This window comes from Hypanus sabinus, chromosome 12, assembly GCF_030144855.1.
Source record: "Hypanus sabinus isolate sHypSab1 chromosome 12, sHypSab1.hap1, whole genome shotgun sequence".
NCBI classification, from domain to species: Eukaryota; Metazoa; Chordata; class Chondrichthyes; order Myliobatiformes; family Dasyatidae; genus Hypanus; species Hypanus sabinus.
The window spans coordinates 64,335,321-64,359,313 of NC_082717.1; the positions used below are offsets into that span (position 1 = coordinate 64,335,321).

A 23,993-nucleotide genomic window follows, 5' to 3' on the forward strand; every position below is an offset into this window, starting at 1 on the left:
CACAGGCAATGGATACACAATTGGTAGCACCCATCTGTGATCCAGTCACAGAATGTTGTGAATAGGAAATACAGTTGGCTTAGAATCTGCTTTTCCTAAATTGACTCGGCAATTAGACCTTGGTAGCAGATCCGTGAAGGTAATTGCAAGCTCTTGGGAGTGAAATTCTGACAATGTGAATCATTCATCCAGTGAATGACAAAATGTTAATTAGTCACAGAATATTTTCAGAATCTCAATAAATTGTTACCCCTGCTGTTAACAGATGGCAATCAACAACTATAACCAGAACTGGTGCTCTGACAGTTTTTCATCCTATCCTATCTCCTTTTGAGTAAAAACACCCAATTGCAAATGCCATGAAGTAATATTAAGTATCATACAAGTATTCACTGATACACTTCAGATTCATAATTAAGCCTCCTCTGGCAGCCCTCTCCATGAAAAGTTGGAGTTTGCTGATGTTAATGTATAATAATCTCAACTACGGCCTTAACTACTTAATTTTACACTGCTGAACCTGTGAAAGATTAAAACTAACCAAACTCATGAACAAAGGAAGCACCATCTCTTCACTCTATGGCAATGCTCTCTGTAACTATGGCAGACAACCCTAACAACAAAATGCAAATGACCCACATTTATAATCTGTTATAACATTAAAGCACATTACAATTCTCTCCAAATCTGATATAAATAGACATTAATGTTTTCTACAATGATGCAGCCATTAACTCCCTTGCTGTGCAACAATAACCATTCTTAACCCCTTGTATAAAAAAAGTAATTTTAAATGATTAATTCAGTATGAAAAATTCTGAGTTCAGTGTGATAAAAATAACACATAAATTAAACCCAACTATATCCTTTTATAAAATGAAATAAGCATCAGGTCATAATAAGGTAATTTTCTTCTTACTATACCTGTTCAATTTTTCTTAGTAATTCCTGCAAGCTGAAGTTCAGGCCAATCATCCTTAACTCTCACCTTGACGCAGCCTACATCTTTCCACATCAAGCTGTACCATTACTGCTGCTTTTGCTGTTGTTTTGCATCTGCAAACAGAAGTTTCACCTGCTGCCTTCACCTGTCCCAAATCCTCTCATGCACGCTAAATCCATCAGATTGTGATTTACATACTTTCAACTTCACACATCCATCAATTCAATAGAACTCGCTCTAAGATACCTAGATCCAGGATGCAGAGGAATCTTCTGCAGGTTTCAGTCAGTTTCCTTTGCATTTTCATTTTCTGAGTTAACTTGCAATCTAAAATTTAGTCCAAAACTTCACCAGTCCACTTTAACGTGGCAGCCCAATTGCTATTTCTTTAAAGCATTTCTTCATGAGTCCAGTCTTGACTGAAGAACTGATCTCAACCATTGACAGCTTGTAAGTCAGAAAATAATCGATGAGTGCTCGCATGTGAACTTTTCTGAAAGAATTTCTGTGCCGAGGCAAAAGCAGACCTTCAATCAGTTCCATCATAAACATGTATTCAGAAGATTACATCAAAAGGGACTTTGGTCCACTGGGATGGGAGGGGAACAGCAAAGTTTATGACCCGAGTCACTGATCTGCAAGTAGGCACATGTTGACAAATCAACAGTTTGGATTTCCTAGAAGCCTCTGCTTTATTGTTTTCTTTGGCAGACAGGGGAAGGCAGAATATTCAGAAAAATGTGCTTATTTGTTAGCTAGTTGTTAGTATTTTACTTTACTAGCTACTTTTTATGCCACTTTTCTCAGATCTGTATTTGTTTCTTGTGACTAAGGAATTTTTCAGCTCACAGAATAATGAAACTGTTAAAAAAAAACCATCTCTACATGAAAATGGTTAATGAATGTCAACTTTCTGAAGAAATTAAGCTCAGAACCGATATAAAGACAAGGGATTTTAAAGGAGGCCTTAAGTTTACATTAATTAAGATATGTTCGAACAATGGTGAATGCAGATGTTTAACAATTCAAAAAGATTGCATTGTATTTCGTAAATATGTCACAATTAGTTTAGAAACAATTCACTATTGTGCCACACACATGCTTTGACTTCAACTGACTCCTCCCAACACCTACAGTCCCTGCACTTACGTTTTGTCAATGATAAATAATACTTAATCCACTTGAATGTTATTTTTTATTTAAATTTCTGCAGATCAGAAATCACTTGGGTCAATTCTGGATACACTAAAGTATTGGAAAACTTTTCCTTGCCATTTTAAGTCATAAATCTGAAGTAATTTGAGTTATTTCCGGCAAAATAACAGGGACATGATGTCACTCACATTTTTTTCAGTATAAATGTTTACCATTCAAATAGCACAGAAAGCACACCAGGGAACATTAAATTCAAGCAATTCCCAAAAGAGAGCCCATGGCTTTGGAATGCAGTAACTCAAAAGTTGTCTCAATGGTTACACATTTACACATGAAACAAAGTGCCTTTAATTTCATCAAGAATTAAATTTTTTAAGCACCAACTTCCTCCCTGTTTCATGGCATTCTCCTCTCAATAAGCTTCAGACCTTTGATGTTGTTGCCATGCGCTTGTATAAACATGAATTCAGCTCAAATAACCCCATGAAAAGTTTATGCCTGTAATCCAAAAGGGAACTTGTTTAAATTAATCTGGCCACTGATTCCAGATCACGTTGCACACCTCAAGTTGCAGTCTTTTCATTGCCAATAGAATGAAGGACTTCAATTATACAGGTGCTTTTTACCCTCTATTTTCCAACTATTTTGCAACACTGAAGTAATACTGCTTGAGGTTCATTCATTATTGTAATTTATGGCCCAATTTATGGATATCAAAAATAAATGCAAGTGTTCTTGAAATAGTGCTATGGAACCCATTACATCCATCCCAGAGTGCCGCCTCTATTTCTCATCTGATGAACAGCAGCCTTCAGATACACCCCCAAAGAACTACACTGAAGCACTAAGAAAGAAGATGCTCATTTCGATAGGAGAACTTCAATATTCTGACACAAAGGTGACAACATTGCCCACTGAGTCAAAGCCAGTACTAGTGAGATAACAGAAATGGCAACTGCCCTACTGAAATTTCCAGAGGCACAAAGTTCAACAGAGAACCAGAAAATCAGAAAAGGAATCTGCAAACTGACTGGTCTTCAAGGCTAGAGTGCCATAGTACAGAAAACCAAGTGCTGATAACTCCTATAATACTGCATTCTGAGCACTAAGATTTTATTGTTCACAGCCAAGTCAATCCAAAATTTGAACACGGAAGATAAATGATCATTAACAGATTTTGAAAAGTGCACCAAAATAACCTGACCAGCCTTTGGCTTCCTTCAGAAGTTGATGACCTAAAAATGCATTAAGATAAGTGTAGAAATGTGCCTGGGTTATATATAACTCAATGATATGAAAGTAATAGCCTTGGGTATTCTTAAATTGCTGAATGTCTACGGAACAGACAATATAATGACACAAAAGTTTTGTGGAAAACATAGTATTTAGATGACACCCACCAGAGAGCTTCAGGTGGAACCAATAACATGGTTGTAAGTGTCTGTGAATTTAATAGGAAAAGGTATTGCTTTATTTGTTTGCAAATGTAAAGTCATCCTTTCTAATACTCTCTGTGCATTCTTTAGCAAGTAATTTTCATCCAAGAACTTCACTATAAAGATTACAAACTCAATTTTTTAAAAACCCTGTTTCAGTTGAGCTACATTCTAGGTAAATCTGTGACTTCTATTTCCTAGTAAAATTACTTGCATACATAGCAACCAAAGAGACCCTGACCTCATGTGACATTATGAGCATTATTTGAAAGTGATTTATGCAAATAATACAATTTTTTTGCATCACAATAGATCGCAGATCATAACCAGTTTCAAAATTGAATTCTGCAAACAAATGCAAAATTTTGTTTTTCTTCCAGAATGAAGATAATGGCAATGATCTTGTTTACAAAATAAAACAAAGATATTCCAAAAATGTTGTTAGCAATGTTCACGTAAACAACCAAAACATTCCACGTCAATACGAAACAATTTCCCATGCTCTCAGCAAAGGAAGAAAACTGAAAAAAGATGAGCCTTGCAGCACAATTTGACATGAATACTTCACAACAAATTACTTTTGAAGTCCTATTCCATGACCCAACATAGTGGCCGATTTCCACAGCAAGGCATCACAAGCACAGTGAAGCATCACAAAATGAAATTAACAATGTTTTGGGTTAAGTGATTTTGGTTGAGGATATGCTGCAGAATTTCCAGCTCTTGAAACAGTGTCACTCGATGTTTTCTAAGCCATTATTAAGATGAAAGTTACAGTGAGTCACAGAGTGGTACAGTGCAGAAATAGACCTAATAGCCCAACCTCTCCACGCTGATCCATTTGCCTAACTGAGCCAGCTCTGTCTACATTTTGCCCACAGGCCTCTAAACCACACGAATGTCCAGATGTATTTTAAATGTAGTAACGGTCACCACCTACACTACTGCCACTGGCAGCTCATTCCATATAGACAGCACCCTCTTTGTGAAAAAGTTGTGACTCCTTTGCTCCAGAAGAGAGTAGATCTTTGGAGTAGATTTTTATGCTCCAGGGGAAATTGTCCTAGCCCAGGGGTCGGCAACCCGCGGATCCGGAGCCGCACGCGGCTCTTTCATCTCTGTGCTGCGGCTCCCCGTGGTTTGTTAGTATTTGAAATGTAATTCGAAATTTGAAGATTATGGTGATCTTGTACAATCTAGAAACGTTGTGGAGACCCCATTTCCTGGCATATCCGAATCGGCTCACAACTAGCCACCGTTCCGGCTAAGGGAGATAGCCTACGGGGATTTGTGAGTACGTGTCTTTTGGAGCATCCGCGCCCACGGGGACGGGTTGAGGGAGGCTTTAAAGCAAGGCTGTTTAGTTCGAATAAAGTTACCTTGACTGCAGTGTCTTTATTTTAGCGCTGCATGTAGCACACCGCTACAATGTGAATATACATCACCACTGCCAATGCCTGACACCCGCCAGTGTGTGCTTTCTTTTAATTCTTTGATCCAAGCTAAGCTAACTATGGAGTAACCTTCAACCCAACGTCTTTTTTTCGGAGTTCAAAATGTTTTTGTTGCATGCAGAAATGTAATTTCGTTTTCTCTGCAGGAGTTCATCAATTTCATAAATGCAACACATTATAGTTTGTTTATACATAGCATAAAGGCAAAAAAAAACGTTGTATGCAGTGTTATTTCATTTTAAATGTCAAACGGGGTTTGTGGCTCCCAGTGTTTTCTTTTCTATGGGAAATGAATCCATATTGGCTCTTCCAGTGGTAAGGGTTGCCGACCCCTGTCCTAGCCCATCCGGTCTTTCCTAATAACTCACATCTACCAGTCTTGCTAATTTTGCACCTTCTCCAGTTTATTAATACCCTTCCTCTAAAAGAGCAACTAGAAATGTGGCCCTACCAATAAACAGTACAGCTGTAATATATTGTTCAAACTCCTAAACTCAGTATTCTGATCATCGGAGGAGAGCACGCAAATGCTTTCTTCACCACCCTTTCTACTGCATCATTACTTTCGATGAACTATGTAGCTGGCCAAATGTTTTTTTTTCTTTTCTTACAACACTCTCCTGTAATTTATTGTCCAAGCCTGCCCTGGTTTGTCTTACCAAACTGCAACACTTTGTATTTAACTGAATTAAACGCCACCAGCCATTCTTCAGCCTACTGGCCCAGTTGATTAAGATCCCTTTGTAAGCTTCAATAAGCATCTTCACTGTCTTCTACTTCAGAATCATCTGCAAATATGCTACCTACGCTCACAATGTACATTAACATAAATGATGAACACCAGTGGACCCAGCATCAATCTGAGGCTGCATCCACACTATGCATTTTTAAAAATATCTCTGTCCACATTGAAATGGAGATTTCATTGAATCTCCTCCTACTGTGCATGCGCAGGACACATCTACTGAAAACAAGCGACATGTTTGGCATTGAATCTCGCTGTGAAAGACGGTGTGTGTCTGTTCAGTTACAGACTTGAAAAACTTAAACGATGGGCAGCTGTTGGTTCTCATGCAGGAACATTTAAAAGTAAAACAAATACTGGAGTGTATGGAGGCAACCGACAGGGAGTTCATGGACTGTACAACACGGCTGAAGACGAACATTGAAAAATTGAGTAACTCTGTTGCATTAATAAAGCACCTTGTTAAATGTATAAAACATGTCTCCATCAGTGTTATCTTGTATTTCCATACAATGTTACATTAGGCTGTTACACATCTATTGTCAGAGAAGTACTTGCATAAACAGGTAAACCACCTTCATATCAGCAAGGACAGAAAACGGGATAAAGTGAGTATACTTATTTATTCAGTAAGTTATGGGTCAAAGTATTTGGTGAGTACATTTCTAACTCTTCAGGCTTCAGTCTCGTTGCCGTCTGATCTGAAATTGTTAGGTTGTGTTCAAGAAAACAATGAAATGGCGCGCTGCCGTCTGACAGTGTTTTCAGATTTCTCCGGTTACCCCATCCACACTGATCTGCCCGAGCAGCGTTTTCAAAATTACACACCCTGGAAAGTGTTTCTAAAAAGCTCCGGTTTTGGGGGACGAAAATGCCGTTTTAGTGTGGATGCAGGGTAAAAACAAAGAGAAAAAGCTTCGGTTATGGATTTATCTGGTGTAGTGTGGACGTAGCCTTAGTGGCACACTGATGATCACAGGTATTTAGTCTGAAAAACAATCCTCCACTAAATTTTGTATCCAACTAGTGAGGTCATCAGGCATCACATGCAATCTAACTCTCTGGACTAGTCTACAATACAGTGCACAAATATCTCTGTAAGGGGACCAGCAATTTCTTCCCCAGTTTTCTACAATATCCTAATATACATTTGATCATGCACCAGAGAATTATCTACCTTTATGCATTTTAAGACAGACATCCCATTCTGTTCTGCAACGTAGACTCACTTTGAGACATTACTATTAACTTCCCCAAGTTTCTAGACATCCATGTCCTTCCATACAATAAATACAATGAGAACTTTTTGTAAAGACTGTCACCCATCTCCTGTGGCTCCATACAAGGATGACTTTTTCAATCTTTAAGGTGCCCCATTGTCTCGCTAGTTATTATTTTGCCTTTAATTAACATGGTGAATCTCTCTGAATTCTACTTTACCTTATTTGCCAAAGCGATCTCAGGAACCCCTTATTGCCCAATTGCCCTCCAATTTTATCCCTCTACTCAAGGAATTTATTTGATCCCAGCTGCCTCAACCATACCAACATCTAACTAGAAGTGCAACACCGCACTCATTAATGATTGTACACAAATGTAATTTTGTTGTGCAAAACAAAATCTTAGATTTGGCTAAAATGCAGACTAACTGAGCAATAAATGACTTGGTTCCTATTTGTTTGATTTGTTGAACAGCAATATTCATGAGCTATGGTTCATAATTAAAATCTTTCATACCACTACTTAAGTTGTACTATGCATAAATAATTGCAGTATGTTAATAAATGTAGATTTGTAATGAACAGAATTATTATCTATGTTGATCAATTTTTCTTTAATAATGCCCAGAAGACAATGAGAATGGAAATATCTCCTTAATTCCAGCAAGGAGATAGAATTTTTATGATGACATGACTTAAATGTTCAAGAATATTTGACATTTAGGAAGGATGAGCAATAAGGAAACTGAAGGATAAGATTAGTGCAGTGGCAAGGAATAATCTTGGTTCAATTTGGATCAAGCTAAGAAATAAGCAAGAACAGAGTATTCAGGGGCTTTTAATCTACATACACAGTGGACAAGGCAAATGAGCAGTAATGAGGTAGTAGGCAAATACATGGAATGTATACGATATTTTTTCAGCAGAAATATATTGAAGACCAACTAGAGAAAATGGTATTTTCAATCTTCTTTCCCAAAATGCAAAGGTGGTAACGAATGATACAATTTAAAGGAACTGTTAAGGAAAAATGACTACAACATAAGGGAATTTTGCATTTAATTTAAAAGTGTTGCTGTTCAATCCAAAATCAGAATCTTAAAAGAAACCATGAAGCTAAAAAGGGGGAAATTGGCAAAGGGTGATTGGGAAAATACAGACAGACAAAAAAAATCCTTGAGACACAAAAATAAATCACACCTATCACACTTGTCAGGTGTGGACAAAAGTGATTTATCCACACCTGACAAGTTAAAGATAGCATAAAATCAAAACAAGAAACCAATAAAATCATAAGAATTTATCTTAATTTTCACATTAGAGCAATGTGTAAAAGATCTGCAAATTAATTCCACTCTATACACCCTATCTTCCCGCCATCTTAACAGTGATAGAGTTCTCGCCCATACTTGCCACCCCATGAGACTTTGCATCCAACGCATCATTGCAACTTCCGTCATCTCCAAAGGGATCCTACTGCCAAACATAACTTCATCTACTGCTCTCTGCTTTCTGCAGGGAACATTCCCGCCTGGCACATCCTTGCAAGCAGTCAAAGTGCTACACCTGCCCATTCACCTCCTCCCTCACCTCCGGTCAAGGCCTCAAACAGTCCTTCCAGGTGAGGCAACACTTCACCTGCAATATTGCTGTGGCCATTGATTGTATCCAGTACTCCTCATGTGGCTTCCCACCAGTGACACCCGCCATAAATTAGGGGACTGCTTCATCAAACGCCTCTGTTCCACCCACCGAAAGTGGTACCTCCCAGTGGCTGAACATGTTAATTCTGATTCCCATTCCAACATGTCGGTCCATGGCCTCCTCTTTTGCCAGAATGAGGCCACCCTCATGGTGGAGGAATAACACCTTACATTACGTCTGGGTAGTATCCAAATGATGGCATGAATATTGATATCTCCTTACGGTAAAATACTTTCCACTGCCCCTCCCTTCTTCTATACCCCATTCTGGCCTCTTAAGTCTTCTCACCCACCTATCACCTCTGCGTGGGTCTCTTCCTCCTTCCCTTTCCTCAATGGTCCACTCTCTTCTCTGATCAGATTCCCCTCCCTCCAGCCCATTACCTTTCCCACCCATTTGGCTTCACCTATCACCAGCTAGCCTCCTTCCCCTCCCGCCACCTTTTTAAGCTGGCATCTTTCCCCTCCCATTTCAGTACTGAAGGGTCTCAGCACAAAATGTTGACCATTCCCAGAAGTGATGCCTGACCTGTTGAGTTTCTCCAGCATTTTGTGTGTGCTGATTTAGATTTCCAGCATCTGCAGAATTTCTCAGGTTTATGATTTGCCACTCTATACCAGTTTATTTGGACAAACAAAAGACTGAATATTGTAAAGATTGCAAACTTCCTTGAGTGTTGGGAAAATACATTTTCAGCACATTTTGGAGAACAGCCAAAATATTCCAGACAATATTTTAAAATTAGAATAATCTGCCATCTGGACAATTCAGAAATCCCAATGGATCAGCACCGGACTGTGGTGAAAGAAAGGAATGACATGAATGGACAGGTGCAGCTACTTAGACTGATGCTTTTTGACTACTGCTGATTACTGTAACCAGGTGTCATTCACTGGGCTTCTAAACCACTTGCCCGTGTTTCAGATTCCTTGGTCCCTTCCTTCTTGTCAAGTGTGTTTAGATTGAAAGTAAACTCTTAGCCTTCCCCTTTACTGCTGTGTGTTACTACTGGCAATGCTAATCTTTTTTGTACTCAAATATGCAAGCTTACCTTCTATTTTGCTCTTTTTATTACAGGCTAGTTAATTTTTCATATAACATTGTATAATCTTATTGTAACCTATAGCTATTTGTATGTATTGCATAGTACTGCTGCCCCAAAGCAACAAATTTCACGATATTTGTCTGTGATAATAAACATGATTCTGATTCATGCTCTAGTGCTCTATTTGTCCTCTGGTCACCTTCTGCTTTTTCTTTCTACTATAGTGTGTGATGGCGCCTGAAAACACCTATTCTGGTGTTAGCTTGGTGGTCTCATTAATCTTTTCCTGCCCAATATTTCTCATGTAGTTTTGCATGTCAAATTGGCTTAATAAAAATCAATAGTTATAAAGTATCTCACTCTCTTTCAAAATTATTTTTTAACATTATAAAAATGCTGGAGATATTTTACATGTCTGGAGTACCTGCAGAATGAGAAGTAAAATAAATTTTCAAGGCAATAACCCAGAATTGGAACTTTAAGGAAAGGGCAAACGAATGTGGAAATAAATATTAAATTATGAATAAGTAATATATTATGGAATATTACAAAATGTAGAAGCACTATGATTGGAGCTGTGAACAGTATAACAGACTGACAAAAGGTATGCAGAATATAGATAATTTACAACTAAGGGCAGAGAAATGGCAGATGGAGTTTAATTTCAGCAAATATGAGGTGTATCACTTTGTTAGGACTAATGTAAGGGAAAACATACAATTTATGACAGGACTGTGAACAAGACTGATCAGTTCAAAGAGGGGTCTTGGGGTCCAAGCCCATCGCTCACTGAAAGCAGCCAAACAAGTAGACAGAGTGGTAAAGGCAGCATAGATCATTGAGGACCAGAGTAAGGAAGTCATGTTGCAGCAAAATAAAACATTTGTTTGGCCACCCCTTAGAGTAACATGTGCAATTCTGGTTTCATTTTAGAAAGGATGTGAACATTTTGGGACAGGGTTCAAAAGAGGTTTATTGGAATGTTGTCTGGATTAGTGGGTGTGAGCTATCGGGAGAAGTTAGACAAACTTGGGCTCTTTTCTCTGCAGGATCAGAGACAAAGTGGAGACCTGACAGCATAGACAGGGCAGACAGTTGGAATATTTTTCCTAGCGTAAAAATGTCAAGTATTAGAGCACATACATTAAAGTGAGAGGGGAAAGGTTTAATGAAGATGTGCAGGGCAAGTATTTTGTAATAGCAGTTACTAGTGTCTAGAACAGACTGGTGGTTGCAGATACGGTTGTGTTGTTTAAGAGACTGTTAGACATAAGAAAATGCAAGGAACAGGGGGATATTGATTATGTTCAGGCAGAAAAGAATTAGTTTAATCCGGTATTGTGTTTAGTGCATACACTGTGTGTCAAAATGCTAGTTGCTGAGCTTGCTGTTCTATTTTTTATATAGTAGAGGGATCTTCCAGTCCCTGAACAGCAGACAAGTTCATGAGACAGTCACGGTATAAAAGGATGCTCACCTTTACTGAGCAACAGAAAGCAAGAGCAGAGAGATCATACCTGAACTGTACAAGATGTTAGTCTCAGTTACTAATGACACAGCTGGCCAATGGTACTGTACTGCAAACAGTTCCAGCATGTCAACACAAGGAGGACGTAAAAGCATTGGAGAGGATGTACAGCAGAATGACCATCATCTCTGTCAGCACAGCAACAGTTATGAAAGAGTGGTTCAACTTGCACTGAAACAAAGAAGGCAGGTTGGGGGGGGGGGGGGGGGTGGGGGAGAGGGTGTGGAAGGTTAACTCAGCTATACAAAATTATAACAGGCATAGGTACATGGCAAGGTCTGGTTCCCAAAGCAAATAGGCAATGAAATGGGACGGGGGAAGTTTTACATTAATTGGTAGGAATATTCCAATAAGTTTTGCTCAATTTCCCTTTGAAACTTACTTCCTGAAAGGCTGGTAGAAACAACAATCCTTAACGCATTGGGCAAATACCCAAATGAACAATTAAAGACATAACTGGCAGAGCTAAGGACTTCGGACTAGAAACTGGAGTTGAAATCCATTTTGTGACAGCAGCAGATTGAATGCCCAACACTTGTACTATAAATTTCTAAGACTGAACTCTTGAATTCTGGTCAGAGATATAAGGAAGGATTTTAAGTTTGGAAGTAGTGCCTCACACAAGCCTTGAGAGCCTGATATGGGGAAAAAATGCTTTTATCGATAAGAGAAGCCTTAATGACTCAAATACTACCTTCAATTAGTCTACTGTAATAAAAACAAAGATTATAAACGAAGAAGGCGTAAGCTACAGTACAGACTCTTTCAGCTCTTAATGCATGAATGAACAGAGAAAGGCTAAATCAACTTTATCATCAAGAATTTTCTTGTATCAAAACAATGGTGATTTATCTAGTTAACAATAATCTTTTAAACCATTTCATCTTTTTTTGATTTTTCAGGGTAACTGTTCTAAATAGAGCTTTAAAAAAAATGGCTGACATCTTTCAAATCAATTCCACAGCCATGAAAGGCCTATAAATATTTGCAAATGGCACTGCACAAACTTGATTGCTTCAGATGGTACTGAAGCAGAACACATGGTGACTTAAATAACATCTCCAAAAGCCTATTACATTTGTACACGTGTTTCTCAGATAATCTGATAGAGTATTCATTACACAGTGACATAAATGTGCACACATATCAATTTAGGATTGCAGGCTGATTTTCCCATTACTTGTAATTATTTCGATTCAAACATTTACGTATTCAAAACATTTGCAACAGGCGACTCAAATAATGCATTTTTAAGAAATGCTTTTAACAATCCTAAAGAATGCCACACACAGGGGTGAAAATATTATATATGGATACAAATTTTGTTGTGATTATTCATGGATTTCTGCACAGATCAGATTTTTGCTTAATTCCCCTCTGCAACTCACTTCTTGAAAGGGTGGCAGAAATAACAATCCTTATCACATTGAACAAACACTCAGAAACATAACTGAGCTAGCTATGGACCTAGAACGACAAACTGGACTTGAATTCTATTTTTGACAGAACAACATAGCAAACAGAATAGCCATTGCTTGCGCTATAAATGTCTATAATTCAACCATTTTAAATTCTAGTCCAAGACATAAGGAGTACTAAGTCGAGACAATGCTTCACACAGGTTTTATTTATGTATCTATAACAGCACTCATTTAATTTGAATAAAACCACAAAATAGCAGGTAGTGCACCAACTTTCATCTGGCCTTCACTTATACAAAATAGAAAATGGAAATATATTTTATAGAATCACTCCTTCTAATCTTTGTTAGAGACTGCATAATTATCAAATTGTGCATGTCATGGCTCATACTGCAGCTTGAGACTGAGCATAAAACAGGAAAATGACCATAAATTATAGGCTGAATGGAAATTCTGAGATATACAGATTGAAGAAATTTTATTGTATATGAGTCATTACTGTTATTCCTAATTTTGAGTTACAGTTCAGCACCACAATGTGCTAAATGAGTTAACCTTTCATTATTTTTAACTTACACATGAATATAATTGATCTGAGATTGAAAATGCTGACAGAATAGAACTGCAATCGTGGCATATCTCTGAATAAAAGTAACTCACTTTGAATTGGAAGAAATTCAACTCCATGCACTCTGACATAATGAAAACATAATTGAAAATACTTACATTTCATGAGCTGATCAGAGTACAAGTATCAACATGACACAACTATACAAGTGGAAAGACAGTAACATATATTAAAATGTTCAGTGCTAAACTGATGAAGTGACACAAAGCCATCAGTAGCATTCTGTTATTGTCTTAATGCAGAATTTGAATTTTTTTCTCTATTATAGTTCAGGTAGAAGTAGAAAAGATTCAATTCATTCTTTTTTAAGAAACAAATTTTTGTAAAAAAAATTATTGCCAGTCACAGAGACATTTATCACTATCACTTCTGCTCACTTTGGATTTTATCACCAAGTTCAGTAGCTGACTTTGGCACAACAAGGACGGACTTATTTTGTCATTCCTCCTCTTGATCATGATGTGTTCACAGCTTATTGACATGAACTCGACTTGACACTATTGCAGGTCGAACCTGCTCCCTCCCAAATCATTCAAAAATGTGCAGGAATTTACATAGCCAGTTAAAATGCAAGTAGATCAATACATTACAATGATGGGTTGCACCATGCAACACATCAAGTAAACAGTTAAAAGTTTTAATGACTTCATCAATTAAAACATTTCAGATCGATCCCAAATCAACAACTCGTGCTTACTACTCACTTCATTTTACAACTCAGATTTCTTGCTCAAGATGGTCCTTTGCCCAATCAGATTGATCTTTGAACTTAAATAAAAAGTGAAAATACTTAAAACGTTCGGCAGGTCAGGCAGCATCTTCATATAGAGAAACAATTCAGACTTTTAGCATCTACAGTTTAATTTTCATGATCTTTGTACCAGACCTAGATGCTACTAAAAAATTTCCTCATTGTCTGAGATATTACTGACAATACTTTATTGGCAAAATTTTTCAAATAATTCAGATATACCAAAGCCAAGCTTGATATTTGCAAAAGTTAAGTAGAGGAGCAGTTAATGGAAGCAATTACCTAAACTACAAAATTGCAGAAAAAGAATCTGCCAAGCACAATTTACCAAGCTTCAAAGATGCCCTAGTCTAACTGATTGCAATCACTCATGCTCATAAAAGAAATTACTGTAGGCAGACTTAAGAATGGAAGTGATAACAGAAAGAAATGCTTTGTTGCCCGTGTTGGAGCAGTTCAGTTATGGGAAAAACTACAGAAGCTAGGTCTCAGGATGACTCTTTCATTTTTGAACCAAGATATCCTCCTTCTTCAAAGAAAGAGGTTTCCCGTCCTCCACTATCAATGTTGCCCTCAACTGCATCTCTTCCATTTTGCTCATGTCTACCCTCACCTCATACTCTTGCCACCCCACCAGGGATAGGATTCCTCTTGTCCTCACCTACCACCCCACCAGTCTCCTTGTCTAGCATATAATTGTCAGTAATTTCAGTCACCCCCAGCAGGATCCCACCACCAAGCTCATCTTCCTTCCCCTCCCCCCACTATCTGCATTCCGCAGGGATTGCTTCCTATATAACTCCCATGTCCATTTGTCCCTCCCCAACGAGCTCCTTCCAGGCACTTATCCTTGCAAGCAGAACAAGTGCTACACCTGCCCCTACAGCTTGTCCCTCACTACCATTCAGGGCCCCAAACAGTTCTTCCATGTGACATGACATTTCACCTGCAAGTCCGTAGGGGTCATCTACTGCATCCAGTGCTCCTGGTGTGGCCTCCTGATGCAGATTAGGAGACCCCTTCACTGAGCGCCTACGCTTCATCCACCAGAAAAAGCCAGAACTCCCAGTGGCCACTCACTATTTTGATATGTCAGTCCATGGCCTCTTCTCCTGTCATGACAAGGCCACACTCAGGTTGGAGGAGGAACACCTTATATTCCGTCTGTGTAGCCTCTAACCTGATGGCATGAACACTGATTTCCCAAACTTCTGGTAATGCCCCAACATCACTTTCACCATTCCTCTTTCCCATTTCCCTCTCACTTCTCTCCCTTTGGTGCTTCTCCCCTTTTCTTTCTTCCACGGCCTTCTGTCTTTTCCCATCATGTTCCCACTTCTCCAGCCATGTATCTCTTTCACCAATCAATCTCATAGCACTTTACTTCACCCCTTCCCCTCCACCTGGTGTTACCTATCAACTTGTGTTTCTTCCTTCCCTTCCACATTTTCTTACTCTGACTCCTCATCTGTTTTTCTGCAGGCCTGATGAAGGGCCTCGGTCTGAAATGTTGATGCTCCTTTCCATAGATGCCGCCTGGCCTGCTGAGTTCCTCCAGCATTTTGTGTGTGTGTGTATGTCAAATGCAATCACTGCATTTGAATCCTGTTTTGAATGCTGAAGTTGAATGTTAATTGGATAAGGAGTTAAGCCTGTAAGCCAACCTCTCTCCTAAAGTGATAAAATAAGCTGAGCTAAACTTTTGTTTTCAGCAGACCCTTAAGATTGATGACATTTTCTTTTGTTTGTGAGAAGCTATGACTGATCACCCTGGAGTGCAGGTTAGGAGACATAATTGAAACGTTTCCCATATCATAGGTAGAAAAAACTTAAGGACAAAGATTTTAGGGGGGAGGGGGAAAGAGAGTTAGAGGCAATATGGGAGGGATGTTCTTCACCCAGAGAGTGGCAAGTACCTAAAATGCACTTCTTGAGTAGTTGGAGTTGGGTCAGTGACAGCTTCTAAGTGTCTAGATAACCAATTGAATTTGGTTAGGCATAGAAGGCTATGGATTAAGTGCTGGAAGATGGGATTAATAGAGAAGAATGCACACTGCTCCATCTGGACTAGATGGGAGGAAGGGCACATTTCTGTCAAGTCTATTGTCATTTAAATATATACATATATACCATCAAATGAGACATTTCTCCAGACCCCAATAACTTAGGAAAGAATTAAATCAACAAATGAATTACGACTAAAGTGCATAAATTAAATAGTATAAGGTACAATATAAATTTTATCCAGTGACACTTCAAATGCAATGCATCAGTGAGTTCAGAAGTCTAATGGCCTGAAGGAAGAAGCTGTTTCTCATCCCGACCGTTATTGTCTTTATGCATTGGATAATGTCTGATGGTAGAATGTCAAAGTGGATGCTGGACGGATGGGGGGGGGGGGGGGGGTCCTCAATAACACTAAGGGACCAGTGTACGCAGTGCTCCTGATAACTACCTAATGGATGGTAGGAAGACCCCTCTCAGCTGTTCTCACAGGTCTTTGTAGGGGCTTGCTCCACGGGGGGGGGGGGGGAAGAGGGCAGAGGAGAGGTGTGAAAGAGGATCAGAGGGGAAATAATGCCCATGCACAGACAACAGATCAATAGGTAGTGCTGGGGGGGGGGCATTGCTCTAAAAGAAATAGATCCATACATTACACTTCGTCTACTTTCAATGAATGCACCATAAAACTGCATATGTACACATTCAATTTCCCTTTCATAAACCAATATTCCAAATAAACATGCTTTGATAAAAACAGTCCATAACCAACTTCACAGTTCTAAAGATTTAGTTTTTTGGCTGGTGCTCTGTTTCTTTCAGGATAGTGATTCTGGACCTGTGGAGGGGTATCAGGTTTCAAAAGGTGTCTTGTCAAAGATAACGTTCTCATCGCGCCTCTGGACCTGTGGAGTGGTATCAGGTTTGACAGCAGCCTTGTCAACAATAACATTCTCATTGCGCCTCTGGATCTGTGGGGTGGCAGCAGATTTGGTAGATGTCTTGTCTAAGACAATGTTCTCAGTTGGTGCGGTCATGTTGACATCATCACTGAGAGACAAGTCCAGTGACTGTAATGTGTCTGTCTTGTTGGATGCAGTCAGCTCGGGCGTTTTTTTTGGCTGAGCATCCAGTATCTGGTCCACATGGCCTCTCAATGTCAGATCTCCAACATCCACTGTGTACATCAATGATCCAGTTCTTGTAGCTATCCTACTGGGTGTCCACTTGTCTTCTCGGTAATCATTCACTAGGACTGTCTAATCTTGAAGCTCCTTGCTACTTCACCTGACAATTGGCTGAACTGATAATTCTGCATTTCCCTCAGTGGATCTGTTCTCAGGAAGTCTATGCGAGATCTCAGATTCCTGTTCATTGACAGCTTTGCAGGTGTTTGATTTGTCATTGCATGAACAGAGTTCTGATACACAATAAGGAAATTGTTCGCCTTGTCCTGTAGAGAAATCCCCCATTGCCCATTGCCTTAATGAATTTCTTGAAGGTTTGGATAACCTTTCAGCTAATCCATCCATTGCTGGGTGGTGAGAAGCTGACTTACAATATCTGATGCCATATTTCTTCATGTCGGAATTCTGATGTTATTATGGTCCGTTGTCACTCACAACTTTCTTTGGCAAGCCACTTCTGGTGAAGATGGTCCTCAGAGTGGAGAGGGTCTTTGCTGAGGTGGTTGCCTTCATTGGTATAACCTCTGGCCACTTTGAATGAGCATCCACAGCAATCAGAAACATGGAGTCCAGGAATGGCCCAGCAGAGTCAATACGTACTCTTTGCCATGGTGAAGATGGCCACTCCCATGGTATGACAGTGCCCATGGGGGTGCATTTTGAACTTTTTGGCATCCCAAACAGCTTTTGGCCAAGTCTTTGATCTGTTTATCTATTCCCTTCTCAAACACCTTCTGATTAGCATTAAGCAGGTGTGACAGCCTCTGGTTAGTGCTACCATTTGGGGTGCAGTTGCCTGTTGATGTCACATTGGGAACTTGGACTGAGTGACAGTATAATTGGACTTATGTCAACCATTCACGTCCAAAAGGTGCTGGCCCTCCACTTCTCAATACATAATTTTCCAGCTGTTCTGTTTGGCCTCCATACATCACATTCACCTTTAGTTTGCCTTTAGGTGGCATATTTGTACTGTGAAAGTCTTTAGCATCATTAAGGTCTTCTCTAATGGTTTGTTATCGTCAGCAGCTGAAATTATGGACAACGCCTACCCTGTATTCAACTCCATCTTCAATTTTACACTGGACACATCTATTATGATCTGGTTTAGTTATACTTCGCAATTCTCGGCACAACAGTTCACCTTCGTCATATTCCATGTTGTCTGATTCTGTTTTTGCATTTGGTAACTTTATGCATTTGTTCAGTTTTGAGACTTTTCATTCAGTTATGCTTTTTGTCTGCCTTGCCCACTCTATGTGACCTTGTCTGTGACACTTCCTGCAAACTTTCTCTTTGAACCAAAAGTCATTTGTATCACTTGGAAGATCTGCCACATTGATAACATTTCTGGCTTTTTGCACTATCCAGGGACATTTTGTGCATTTCACATGCTAATCTCCTTTTCTGTAGTTCTGCTGCATCCTTTGCTACAGTCTCTAATGCTATTACAATGGTCAAACCCTATTCTAAGGTTAGGTCTCTTTCTGCTAATAGCCTCTTTTGAGTGCTTTGACTATGCATGCAACATATTAGCCTGTCCCTTAATTCATCAAAAAATCCATCTCGAAATTCACAGTACTGGGAAAGTTTGTGCAGTTCTGCTATGTATTCATCTTTTGACTGGTTCGTTTGTAAAATCTAAATTTCTCAGCTATTACCAGCGGTTTTGGGCTCAAGTAACTTTGTAAAATTGTAACAATTTCATCAAAGGTCTTGCTTGCTGGCTTTGCAGTCGTTACTAAGATGCACAAGAGACTGTATGTGCTTGGACCCATTAAACTAAGAAGTGTAGGGGCTTTCTTTTGCTCCCCTATGCTGTTCATGTTACAGTATAGTTCTTCACCTCTCAAAATATGACTCCCAGACTTCATCTGAGCTATCAAATTCGTCAACTTTCCCGACTGAAGCCAACACCATGTATTTACTTTGACTTCAGTGCATCTTTCACTGTTACGCATTCCTTTGTTAGCGTCCATGACAGCTATCTTGCACTGTTTAACTCTCACTGTTTTGTCCTGTGATTGTTGGTGCAGTTCATGAATTTTTTCTGACATTCAGGTCCTTACTTGTTGCCAATTTGTTGTGTCTACGCACAACTACTTAATAGTTAAATAAAAGCACGCAAGTGGGAGATGACTTTAACTGATGTATTTGCACTGCAACAAGAGAGACGGACAGAACAATGTACATGCACAAACAATAGATCAATATACAGTGCTGGGGGGGGGGGGGCAGTCATTGTTCTAAAAGAAATAGTTCCATACATCACATAACTGATACAGTTCCAAGCAAAATGCTGGTTGGTCCTGTACCCTTTGACAATTCCTACTTTTGTCTCCACAACATCTCTGTGGATTCTGAGACAGCATGTGACCAAACCTGTATTTGCAGCCACTGACATAGATATTTATGGACTACTCAGGTACACTGTATAGGAAGAGGCGCACTCCTTCTCGCAGACTCACCCAAACTCAAGATTCTCAGTACCATCCTCTATTTGCCTTCTCTACTTTGACTGAACTTGCACCTTCATTTCCCCACAGGTTCGTGAGAATGTTTCATTTTCTTCCACGAAGATGAAGAGAACACCACTGAGCATTTTCCTGTCTCCTCTGGGAATCTACTGCTGTGATGAAGCTCTGAGAAGTGCTCCCAACTCAACTTTATGCACCTAAATAAAGTAACCTTTCTACCCTTTTTTTTTGAGAAACCTAATTAATTTCTTGTCATTTACTTTGACAAGTTGAGCTAAAGCTAATAACAGAAGAGCATTAGTTATCTTGCTAAGTATTAACCAAAAATGCATAGATTCCTGCTGGTGCCCTCTGTTGAAGGCAATGTCTCAGAGGCTCCCACTTGGCCCCCTGTTTATTCTGGGGGCTCTGCCATGAGCAAGCAACATGAAAGGATTCTTCAGCCATGCATGAACTCCCACCCAGGCTCATGACTGGAAAGAATTAACTTTGCACCACACTTGATTTTTCCACTGGTATCAAAGCAGATGCATTAGGGTTGATGTGGAAAAGTTAAAGATGTTGACAGAAATTAAGTTAGGCTTTGAATTTCCCCGTCACTGATTTGAAGGGCAAGGCTTCAGCAGCTAAAAATAGCACATTAATATCTTTGTATTTGACTTTACCAAAGGTCATATTCTATGATTCACATTGGCACTTTTTCCCCAGTGACACAAGTAACAATTAAAAATATAAAATAACAAACAATAAAACAATGCAAGAGCATACAAAATCAAATGCTCAGTTCTCAACTTTTTTCATATTTTGGATTTAATGCAAGCTGGCTGAACTTGAGCCACTCAACAAAGGCAAACCCAGCTTCAATAAGCTGCAGTGTGAACTCTGGCCTCCATGCAGATGTTTGCTTACTTTCAGCCAAAGTGAGAGATTACAAAAATATGAACATACAGCTACAGCATTTACATAGATATGTGTTACTTTTGCTAGACTTTAACAAAATAATTAAAATTGGAACATCAGTGTTTGATTTTAATTAAAAGTAAATGAGTATGTGCACTGACACTAAACAAACCAATTTTAAATCAATGGTTCAGTCTTGAGCAAAAATAGTTCAGTGATTGATTTTGTACTAATATTCTCAGCAAGAGGCTAATGCATCTTCAGAGCTATAATGGTCACAGATTTCATCAAACAAAATCACCACACATGATCTTTATAACCTTAAAAACACTCAATGTCAGTTGGTCCTCAAAATTGCTCTTGGGTACACAGAATCTCATCCATAGGTAGCTACGACTGTTACTCAACAATGGCTTCCTCAAGTTATGATTTCTGTCCTTTGCTTTCAAATCCCTTCTTGCTTTCTCCTCCTCTCCTCTAACATTCAGCAATATCTGTACTCTCCAATTCTTGTCTCTCAATCAGCACTGAACTCAATCACTCCACACAAATAATTATACATTTGGCTTCAAATATTCTATAATCAATTCTTCTCACAACTTTCTCTGTGTTCTTTTCTTTTTCAAGATGTTCCTTGAAATTTATTTCTTACCTACCCAAACTGTGGTTCAGAATTCATTTTCTTTGTTATTAAAAGTCCTCTCAAAAGCACAAGAAATTTTACACATTAAGGGTCATTTATAAACAGTGGTTACCATTATTAAATTAAGGTCCACTTGCAAATACAAAGTGATATTAATATCAGAAGGTATTTGAAGGTGCTGCACAAAGGCTTAATAATAAAAATAAGAACCTTAAAAATGGTAAAGAAAGAATTGATGGCCTTCATCAATTGTGGGATTGAGTTTAAGAGCTGAGAGATAATGTTATAGCTATATATAGGACCCTGGTCAGACCCCACTTGGAGTACTGTGTTCAGTTCTGGTCGCCTCACTACAGGAAGGGTGTGGAAGCCATTGAAAGGGTGCAGAGGAGAATTACAAGGATGTCGTCTGGATTGGGGAGCATGCCTTATGAGAATAGGTTGAGTGAACTCAGCCTTTTTTCCTTGGAGCGACAGAGGATGAGCGGTGACCTGATGGAGGTGTACAAGATAATGAGAGGCACTGATCGTTTGGATAGTCAGAGGCTTTTCCCCAGGGCTGAAATGGCTAGCAAGAGAGGGCATAGTTTTAAGGTGCTTGGAAGTAGGTACAGAGGAGATGCCAGGAGTAAGTTGTTTTTTTTTTACTCAGAGAGTGGTGAGTGCGTGGAATGGGCTGCTGGCAGTAGCGGTGGAGGCGGAAAAGATAGGATTTTTTAAGAAACACCTGGATGGCTACATGGAACTTAGAAAAATAGAGGGCTATGGGTAAAGCCTAGGTAGTTCTCAGGTAGGGACATATTCGGCACAGCTTTGTGTGTCAAAGGGCCTGTTCTGTGCTGTAGGTTTTCTATGTTTCTATAATGCAAAAAGCTAGAGAGAGAGGTTAAATTTAAGGAGAGGTAAAAGTGTATGGAGACTCCAGAACATGACATTTAGACTACTTTACACAAGGCCACCAATGGTTGTATGTCACTGAGGGGAATGCACAGGTGGACAGTATCAGAACACCAGAAAGGTTGAGATGGGGTCAGTTGCTGCTGGTGATTCAGAAACAATCGCAATTGTGGTAGCTTATAGAGATTGATCAAAACTGTGCAGAGTTTTTAACAAAGTACCAAAAAGTTAAGTGGGAAATGATCTTGAAAATTTAAGGAAAGGAATGATGCCTTTGGCATGGGGGATGGAGACACTCTGGTCAAAATTATACATGGTCTGTCACATGGTGTCAGCTCCAGTTCTGGTTAAGGTCGGTGATGAGGGCAGGCATCTGACTGATAAAGTTCAAGCATGAAACCACAGCAAAGAGACATAAATTTAATAGGTAACAATATTAGCATCATTGTATAAACACGAGAACGAGTAAGGGAAGAGGGGAACCCGGGGGAGCTGATAGGCAGATGAGAAGAGGCAAGAAGCCAGGGAGGGAAATAGAAGTAGGGAGGGGGAGGGAATTTTTTTTTACTGCAAGGTGAAATGGATATTCATGCCACGAGCTTGGAGGCTACTCAGATGGAATATGAGGTGTTGCTCCTGTACCCTGATCGTGGACTGACATGTTGGAACAGGAATGGGAATCAGAATCAAAATGCAAACACAAGGAAATCTGCAGATACTGGAAATTCAAACAACACACACAAAATCCTGATGGAACACAGCAGGCCAGGCACCTTGGATAGGAAGAAGTGCTGTCAACGTTTTGGGCCGAGACCCTGAGGAAGGGTCTCGGTCAGAATCAAAATGTTTGGCCATGAGGACGTTTTGCTTTGGCGGATGAAGTGCAGGTGCTCAACGAAGCAGTCCCCCAACTTAGGACGGGTCTCACCAATGCAAGAGTCCATATCAGGAGCACTGGACACAGTAGATGACTGGAACAGATTCGCAGGTGAACTGTTGCCTCACTTGGAAGAGCTGTTCAGGGCCTTGAATGGTGGTGAGGAAGGAGGTGACTGGACAGGCGTAGCACTTTGGCTGCTTGCAGGGATAAGTGCCGAGAGGGAGATTAGTGTGCGAAGGGATGAATGGGACGGGGGGGGAACCATGGAGGGAGCTATCCCAACAACTACAGAAAGCCCGGCGGGGGGGGGGGGGGGGGAGGCTTACGGGGGGGGTAGATATGGGGGAAGATGAGGTGAGCGCAGGTACCCGGAAAATGGAGGAGATGCGGGTGAGTGCAGAATCAATGATAGAGGAAGGGAAACCCCATTCTTTGAAGGAGGAGGACATCTCTGATGTCTGGGAAAGGAAAGCCAGATCTTGGAATCAGATGCAGCAGAGACAAAGGAACTGAGAAAAGGGAATAGCATTTTTACAGAAGACAGGGTGGGAAGAGGTTTAGCTAAGATAACCATGGCAGTTGGTAGGTTTATCAAAGATGTTTATAAAAGATGTTGCATCATAGTGACATTAAAGTCATGATCGTGACCTTCAATAGAACAATCAAACAAAAACTTGAAATTGACACACGAAAGGAGATCTCAGGCACATGAGATAGGTGTTAAGGAAAATGTTAGAGAGAAGGAGGGAACATAGAGCTTGAACACAATCATGACAGAGAGATTTAAACCAGAGTTGTGCGAGCAACCAGAATTTATGAAGACGCTTTCCTCAGTGTTCCAAAACTTGAGTGGATTGAAATAGAGCATAAATTTCAAATTTATATTGTTGATTATTGTAAGGGTAACAGACAGGTGACAGACAATTAGAAAAATGCCAGCAAAGAGTTCTGAATTGTAATTGCATTATTATTACATGT

General features: G+C 39.7%; 1 protein-coding gene across 7 annotated transcripts in view; it reads right to left on the minus strand.

Annotated features, from left to right (window-relative positions):
- LOC132402945 (utrophin-like) overlaps positions 1-23,993 on the minus strand; it is a 477,671-nt gene that overhangs the window by 154,090 nt on the left and 299,588 nt on the right. Inside the window, exon 1 of one of the 7 annotated variants that reach the window (XM_059986088.1) lies at positions 925-1,127. The exons of 5 other annotated variants lie outside the window; for them this stretch is intronic. In XM_059986088.1, coding sequence (XP_059842071.1) covers positions 925-975 — 51 coding nt within the window. In that variant the 5' untranslated portion in view covers positions 976-1,127. Of the gene's footprint in view, positions 1-924; positions 1,128-1,189; positions 1,474-23,993 lie in introns of those variants that run through there. One more of the 7 variants, XM_059986089.1, reaches the window with a different exon arrangement.